This window comes from Polyodon spathula, chromosome 26, assembly GCF_017654505.1.
Source record: "Polyodon spathula isolate WHYD16114869_AA chromosome 26, ASM1765450v1, whole genome shotgun sequence".
NCBI lineage: Eukaryota > Metazoa > Chordata > Actinopteri > Acipenseriformes > Polyodontidae > Polyodon > Polyodon spathula.
Genome location: NC_054559.1, coordinates 18,643,292 through 18,652,229, shown reverse-complemented (window position 1 = coordinate 18,652,229; position 8,938 = coordinate 18,643,292). Strand labels below are relative to the sequence as shown.

Sequence of the window (8,938 nt, the reverse complement as noted above, 5' to 3'; positions counted from 1 at the left end):
TTTCATTCGACTTTATGAAGCACAATGTGTTAATTTTATAGGGTGATGCTAAACTTTTGGTCATAGCTGTAGCTTCTGTTAAATAAAAACAGTGGTCACATTTTTAATATAGGTATTATTTATAAGGTAATCATCTATGGTTAATAATTATGGAATATAGGCTTAGGATAATAACAGGAAATGATGACTTGGCAATAAAACAATTATCGTAAATACAGATCATTATTGTCCATAAATTTTATTACATAAAGTATTAGCAAGAAACTGAACAAAGAAATCCTGTGTCTGCTGGGTTTGAAGATCACTGATAACACAGCTTGCAGAAGGCTGGGTAAAACTGGTAGCTGAACACAATCAGTGTATCAGATTGGAGCTACTATACCTCCCTGGGGTTGCAGTGCCACACACAGGCAAGGGTGGGTAATGACATGGACTAGGAAGGGAATACATTAGGTTCTGGGCTCCAGTTTAAATCAATCTTAAAGGGTAGTTCAGTTCAAGGAATTTGTACTTCACCCAAAGCCAGTCTCATCTGAAATTGTGCCTTTCCCATGTTTGCAATGCATTTACTGTGTGATTAGCCATACTTTTTCACTCTGCTTTAACACACTTTATTATATTTTATTATTCTGCATCGTATGGCTATCCTAATTGATGGAATAACTACAGTACCCCATGAACATTAAAAATGGTGCATCCAAAACAGAACAGTACGTTGAGTGTTAGCTGAAATCTAATTTAAAAGCAGAGAATCCCGTCTTTACTAGTTTACAAGTCTTTACTTACTTTACTACACCTTGTAGGCTATTCCATGCATTTATAACTCTGTGCAAAAAAGCTCTTCCTACCTTCTGTTCTAAACTTGCTGTGCTAAATGTGAAGTAATGTCTTGGGTTCACTTTATCTAGACCATTTAAGATTTTAAAGACTTCAATCAAGTCCCCTCTTTTCTCTTTGTATTTTACTGTAACTGAAATATTGCTCCTTTTGTAATACCCTGAATCGTACAACATTGCAAGTGATTAGTCTGGGAACCACTTCACCCCTGACCCCTTCTTGACACGTCACCTTTTGAGTTGTAAAAAGCGCCATTCAGCACCTACTATATAGAAAAGGGCTTTTTTTTTCACAGAGCAATTCCATTTACTGACTAACCAAGAAGCCATTAACTCCTGCAGAAAAGAAGCATGTGTCAAGGCTGGTATTTCTGTGTGGATTAGTCCTCTGAGCTCAAGGGAACAGGCTCTTTCTTCTGACATGGGATGTTTTCCACTTATTAGAAATACAACATTAATCTTCAGTACAGACTAGTATTTTTCCATAATTTATAGTCCCTTCTGAAAACCAGTCTGGAACCAGTAGTTCCAGGATCAAACTGGGGCTGCAACCTGTTCCATCAGCAGTCTACACTCTGCAGATGCAACCAGATATGAAACAAACATCAAAGATCTCCTGTATGCATTTTTAAAAATTGCTCTTTATAAATGAATTTGCCGACCTCCAGCAATGGCCATATGATTCGCAGCCTTCATGTTGCAAACTTGAATTCACTCCCCCCCCCCCCCAAAAAAAGTTACTTTCCACTGACCAGAGAGAAAGTTACAATGGATGAGAGTTTGAACGGGGTGGTCATTAACTAAGTAAACGATTATTGAAAATGCAAGACTGGCCTTCGGGGAATATGCGTGAGAAAGCATTCTGATGATCTCAGCTGAGATCTGAGTTTGTTTTGTCTGACATGCTGGATATGAACCTTGCATTGCTAATGACCGTAACGGACCTCTTAATAAAGCCTGGCTTGTCAATGGTATTTAAAGACACATCTTAATTCATATAACATCCCCAAGCTCCCCTATGAGAACTCTGCTTTCTTCCCAGAGATCAATGGGCAGATAGTTCACTTCAGCAGGCATAAATGATGTGCAGTTTACACTTGTTGCCCGGGCGACTCTAATATATAATAACACACACACACACACACACACAAATATCACTTTTTTTAAACACCTCAGCTCTCATTAAAGAGATACAGATCCTCTATGACTCTGATAATTACTCATGGAAATAGCAGGTTGAAGTTATGAAGTACTGTTTAGGTCATCTATTTTATTGACTGTAATGTGTGAATAAATCAATACATCAATAAATCAATTGCATGGCTTTAAAAGTTTGCTGCAATTTTGGCGGTTTTCAAGTAACACAACGATCTTTCTCACATTTTTTTTTTTTTTTTTTTTCTTTTCAGTATTTGCTGTAGATGATATAATAATAATGTTGCCTTGATTCAAAATGAACCCCAGCATGATGATTAGATTTGTGCAAAACCTTTATTATTATTATTATTATTATTTATTAAACGCTATACTGTAAAAACACTAATTTCCTACAATAATCCACTTTCTATGTATTGAAATGAATCAGTTAGATTTTACAGACTTTGAAAGGTATTGAGACACGCCAGCACTGGGAATTACATTCCACGGTGTCAATGTAATGCTCAAAACCAATGCATGCGTTAGTCAAATGAAAACATCTATTGCATTATGACATGCCAACCTGACCTGGATAGGATAAGAACAATCGAGAGAAATCTGTCAATGTTATTCATTTAAAAGTAAACTGTGCGGAAAAAACACCCGGCTTTATTGAAACAGATACATATTTGCAATAGCTTTGTAAAGGGGTCTTTGTTTGGTGCTATCCATGCGGTGCAGTTAGCTATTAACTTGCATGCAGGTCTCGTTCCATTACCTGGGCAGAACGCAGTCTTCAAATTTGAGATATGTGTTCATCTGGGACCCAATTCAAGGTTATGTTAGGAACCCGTGGGAGAATGTTTTGAATCGCTGAAATCTATACAGGACACCACAACAGGAAACGAGATAAAATACAGAAAAAAAAAACAACTATTGTTTTATTGTAACAAGCCTAAACAAGGACGACGCGTATTTCCACATTGAGACAGACCAAACAGACGATGCTTGTTTTAGTTAAACGATCCCTCTGCTGACCAGGTTTGAAGCAAGAGTTATTGCTCTGAATGATCAACAATGTGTTTAGCGAAGAGCTGTTCCGTTGTTACGTTGGAAACAGCAGGATGCTCGATCTTGACACACTAGACTGCACTTCTTAAGCAGGACTGCAACGTGAGCGAAGGGAGGACAAGGCAGCATGACATTAGATAAAGAAGGATAAGGAAAGGCTGTTTTGGCCACATACATACAATTCAACAAGCTACTCCTACAGATCCATTAATATCTGAAAACCTTGAATCCAATCAGTGTACCATAACACAGATAAATATAATAATACAACAGTATCTATTGTGTTTTTTCCCAGTGGCTTATGCCTATGCAGCTGACTTTGCCCGCTGCCTTTTAGTATAGACATAATGGCATGGAGACTCGTGATTTAGTAATACATCGGTCAGCATTATAGCAATAGCACAGGTACTGCATCACTTTCACCACATTTTAAATCGAGGATGCGTTTGGCTGCATCATTCTTCCAGTTGGTCAGTTTCTCAAGGATTGCTTCATCCCGTTTAGATACCATTTGTGCAAGCTTTGATTTTTTTTTTTTTTTTTTTACACAGGCCTTATTTAAAAAAACGCTGGCTTGTCCTTAGCAACCCGCAATGATCTGCTGAAATTGCGTTTCTACATTCGCCCCCAACAGCCTCGATCGCCACCCATCCCTTACATGTTGAAATGCTGCGTGTTTTCACAATCCGGCTTGCTGATTCTGCCTATAGTAGGTAGGCTCAAAGCACAAAGTTACATCAAAGGTTTTATTTTATTTCTTCAGTAAGTTTGAGTTGGCTTGGTGTTATATATTTTCCAATTTTGCAGAATCCTAGGCTGTATTAATAAAGTATTATTGAGTGATTAAATGCATCAATGTGTAATAAAAGTTCATATACAGGGGTACTTTTGACTTGATTGTCTGTTTCAGTTGAGAAAGATTGTTTTGAAAGGTAACAGGTTAAGGAGCTCATCATACCTATCACTGTGCATCCAGGCATGTGTCTGCTATCATCTGTATTGTACAAAATCGATATTTTATTTTTACATAAATGGATTGGATCCATTTCGTCTTGTCACGCAGGGATCAGGTATTTGCAAAAAATAAATAAAAATAAGTTCTGCCATGTTTTATTCATGCTTTTTTCAGAACTGGTCAGTGTTTTGATTGACTTGACAGGATGCTCGTTCCAGGCTGTTTTCTGTGCAAAGCAGTTTGTAATCAGGAAGAAATAATTGACAATACAAGAGAAGCATGGTGTTTGCAACTAAGCATTTAAAACTAACAAATTAAACTGGCCAAAGACCTATAGACTACACTGAATTGGCAATATATTCTGCAACAGAGATTGGAGGAGGAATCCAAGCCCAATCAGTTTCCCACTTCCAGGAATACAGCTTTTTAAATATACACAACACTCGATGGCCACAGCTCATATCCAAACAAGCACTGGCACAAGCCTGGAATCTGCACAGTCATCCGCAAAATCCCAGCGCCAATGACTGACTCGCTGCAAATAGATTGTTTGACATCAATGCCATCTCACATTTCTCAGTGACCTTGTCAGAAGAATCAGCCAGTGCCAAGACACCTTGAACCAAACTACTGGCAGCAGGAAGAACAGTCAAATGCCGGCACTGTACAGATGTAGAGATTGTAAATTAGAAAGCTCTGTAGTGGTTGAAAAACCATTATTAAACCAAACAGGATTAGAAAATTGCAGTACACCAGAGTAAAAATTCTGGGTAAGCATAGCAAGGTCTTTTAAATTGGAGTCAGGTGGTTAGAATAACACCCAAAAGCAAATGATTGTGCAGTTCTGCAATATAATCTGTAGTCTTGCTGATTAGGCAAATACAAAACTACACATTTTCACTTTTAGTGAACCAATATCATTAGATGAAAACAACTGCTCCAAAAGCACATACTTTGAGATCAGAAAGCTGGTCAATTCCTTTTACTCAGAGATTCGGTTTTACATCAGGGGTCCTTCATGATACAAAGTTAAGCATATAATAAAGTGTGTAACACAGGTAAGCATTGTTCCTGTCTTTGAGACCTGTTGGGTCATGGTTAGAATCCTGCTCCTGGAACCAGTCATAGGTTAAACTCAGGTCTTAAAATATATGTTCATAGAACAAGCATTACACTGGTTTCCATACACGTTGGCAAGTGCATGCAGTCTTACCAATACGTCAAGCACATAACTGACATAATAGAACTGAGTGGGGGGATGTACTGCTATTGTGCGACATCTAGAACTGATCTTGTAAGTATACAAAACCAACCAGTAAGATGCAACATTGGGGTTCTGGCACCACCAAGTGGATGTTGGGTGGAACTGCAACTAACATACTTTCAAATATTAAATACCAAAAAAAAGCAGGATTGCTGTTTTCACACAAAGAAGTTTACTTTTCAAAAACATGTGAGTATTACTGCTATAAATCTACATTTATGAAAGACAACTTGAACAAAACACACAAAATTGTAACAGTTTACAGCTATACACCGACTCATCTGTGCATTTATTGATTTAAAACAATGCCTATGTGGAATGACAAGTGTTCAGAAATATGAATGGAAGTATTTTAAAAACAAAATTACAACAATTTTTTAATTTGTTACATAAGTTCGTGCACCCCTTCAGAAAAGGGGGAAAACAAAAAAAAAAGTCATGTTTCATTCATATTGCTCTGTAGCTAAATAGGCAGCAGAATAAAAAAAAAAAAAAAGAAAAAAAAAAAAAAAACACACACCAGAGGATTTGTTGCCCCATACTACACAGCGGACACAATTTATAACAATTAATAGCGTCGTCCAAAAGCCCCTCCTTGCACTCCACCACCCGGCATCATTTGGCTTGGCCGGCTCACAGTCCCTGAAACGCCCTGAGAACTTCCTCCTTGCATGTAGCTTCCACGACTAGACCACAACAAAAAATGGAACATTGGTCAGATAACATGCATTTTCAGGGAGGTAGGTCATGGGATTTCAGGACCAGGCAAAGGGGTCTGCACTGTTCATCTACCACTGCATTTCAACAATCAATAGAAAAAAAAAAAAAGTGCTTTGCTAAAAACATGTGCACGCTTACCATCATTCAGGTAACTCGCATGTTAATCTAAAAACACATCTTACCCTGACATTCCTCCACGGCTCATATGACCTTGCCCAGAATGGCTATCTGGAAAAAAAAAGATATATGGCTTGGAGTACACCATAATCTAGCATGGAGTACACTATGAAAGGATCATGTAATGGATGCAACCACAAAATCAAGCCATGCTTGTCTCAGTTTACCAAAAAAAACAAAAACCAAAATGGTCTGCCAAATGACTAAATAATAAAAATCACAATATAGTCCATCTTTGCATGCATTCTGGATATTCCTACACTAAGAGTAAATTTCATCAAAAATTTATCTCCAGTAGATTAACAGTTCTACTACTTTGAATCATTCAATACTTGTCACAGAAACTGAGCACTGCACATCTTACAAAAAAAAGCTTGTGATGGAGCATCTGCTTTGGTAAGCCTATGTAGAGGAGTTTTTTTTTTTGTTTGTTTTAAATAAATATCACAAATTCTTGAAAGTTGAGGCTTATGTCTTACTTGGCCAGCTTCTGTCCCCGTCCATTTTACGGCCATGGTCTCCAGACCAATCACGACTATCTCTGCAGATTGGAAACAGAAATACGTTAAGCACATTTAACAAGTGGAAAGGTTTGTGTATAACGCATTGTAAACTGTACCAATGCATTCCTGAACTCTCTTAATTCGTATTTACCTGGTCTGATTCAGTCCTCTCTTATCGTATCCACTGCTCCAGCTATCGCGAGAATCTCGGCTATGTCGGTCAGAGCGATCATCTGAAAAATGCTTAAAGAAAAACAAAAACAGAGTTGGTTTCAGATGGGATATCAAAACCTTTTATGTGTGTGTATGTATATAGATTTTAGCTCAGAGAAATATTATACAATTTATATATACACAAAAAAAAAATTGTACACACACAAAATTACATAAATCATCAAAAAGTGCACACACTTTTGGCGGCCCGACTCTTTCTCCCATCATTGTCCTTGACCCGTCTCTCCTGTAAGAAAAAACAAATTTAATAAGTTAATCCAAATTACCCCTCTCAACCCAAAAGTTAGTTACAATTCAGGTAAATTTCCCCGATTAATGTGTTTTTTTTACAGGGAATCCAGTCAAAAGAGAATAAGCCATTCAAATGTGAATAGAAACAAAATCATCCAGCCTCTCCCATCATACACTGGAGAAATGATCCACAGTCTGTGTGCTGTATTCTTCCAATGAATATCTTGCTGAAAGTTTAAGATACGATATGTCTTCCCAGGTGAAATCCTGTAGGAGCCAAAAACATTCAGGCTTTTTCTCTCTTTTACCCCAATGAAGTCAAAAGCCACCTGGACACGTGGATGCAATACCCCTTTACACAGGAAGTCTGTGCACACATGATCCCTGGATACAAAGTGGTCCGCTCAAGGGAACAAGTGCAAATCCCCCAGAAGGGAGAAAAGATTTCTTCCCGGTGTTGAAGAAAGCAAGATGTGAAATGAGAACTCTTACAAAACGTCACCAAAAGAAACATGAAAAAAAACAGCAAGTGCAACTGTGCTCAGAAAGATCTACTAGATGTAAAATAAACCCAGTTAAATCTGTTGAATTACTTGCATACCTTAGAGGTATACCCTGAAAGTTTGTTGTACTTGCAAAAAAACAAAGAGACGCATGAAATAAAGGGGCTTATTTTGACTTAGACTATCGTTTTGTTTTTTCCCCCCCTATATGCCTGAAGTGCATCCTGGTACAGTTTTGACAGTTGTATTTGCATTTCCATACCCAGCATCTTTTTTGTCTGGTCTGCGTTCTGATTTCCAGTCCCCATGGGGAATGGGTTTTTCATGCTCCCCAGCACCGTTTACTGCTCTCCCCTCACGAGGCCCCTCTGCTCCCTTTGCAAACGGCGGAGCTTGGGGAGGAAAACCATTGTCTTGGCCCTCAGACGTCTTGCCTGGTCTGTTAGAGGGGGAATAGACTTTAAAACATCACACTTGCTAGTGCTGGAGAGCGTTACAACTTGTGAAAAGAAAGACTGAATATTTACTGGTAATGAGGAGAATTCAATAATTTAATCTGCTCATCCAACCCAGCTGGGTATTCGTGTGTGTTATTTTTTGGTTTATTAAATAAACAGCAAAACAATGTATTGTAAATTTAAGCTTCAACTTAAAAGGAAAATAAAACCAGCCCTTGGCTTGCAAAGTGTATGGATATCGCAGCTAATCTTGGATCAATAAACCACGAATAGGAAAGGTTTTATTTTTTTTCCAGGTTACAAACCTCAGATTTTCCTTGTTTAAACAAAAGAAAGCAGGTATGCAGCGAAGTGGCAAAAAAATTAAATGTTAATAAGCGAAAAATATAGCATCTGTAATAAAGCTTTTTACATCCACTCTAGGTTTCCAGTGTTTTGGTTCTGCTTTTCAGCTGAGAATGGCAAAAGATTCCCATTGATTACAAGTTGTCTCCATTCCACTGCTGTGTCCTGTAACACTTACTGTGCCAATGCAGGGGTACCCAAGCAGACAGCTAAGACAGGATGCATGTGGAGAATAAATTCCTCTCAGGAGGTGCACACACACACCGAAAGGCACATGTAGTTGTCAGCAGCTGGAGGACACGTACAGAAGGAAGAGGAAACCAGTGCAGAGTTTACTAAGCTTCATTATCTTCATTTCAAGTGGAAGCCCCATCAATGGAAAGGAAGACCCATGGTCTCATCTTCTACCAATAGTTAAGACCATCAAATCTGCAGTCAAGGTGACATTTGACATCCATGGATCAGGGTACCGTACAGCTACCAATAGCCAAGTTTCTGAACAGA

At 38.3% G+C, this 8,938-nt stretch overlaps 1 protein-coding gene across 1 annotated transcript; it reads right to left on the bottom strand.

Moving 5' to 3' along the window:
- Window positions 1–5,521: 5,521 nt before the first annotated feature.
- On the bottom strand, window positions 5,522–8,888 carry LOC121300699 (scaffold attachment factor B1-like). The gene is made up of 7 exons (XM_041229396.1): window positions 8,613–8,888; window positions 7,894–8,070; window positions 7,075–7,123; window positions 6,815–6,906; window positions 6,640–6,701; window positions 6,166–6,211; window positions 5,522–5,949 (listed from the first exon to the last, which is right to left on the bottom strand). The coding sequence occupies exons 1-7, from the start codon at window positions 8,657–8,659 to the stop codon at window positions 5,832–5,834; spliced, it is 591 nt and encodes a 196-aa protein (XP_041085330.1). The 5' UTR covers window positions 8,660–8,888; the 3' UTR covers window positions 5,522–5,831.
- Window positions 8,889–8,938: the final 50 nt, after the last annotated feature.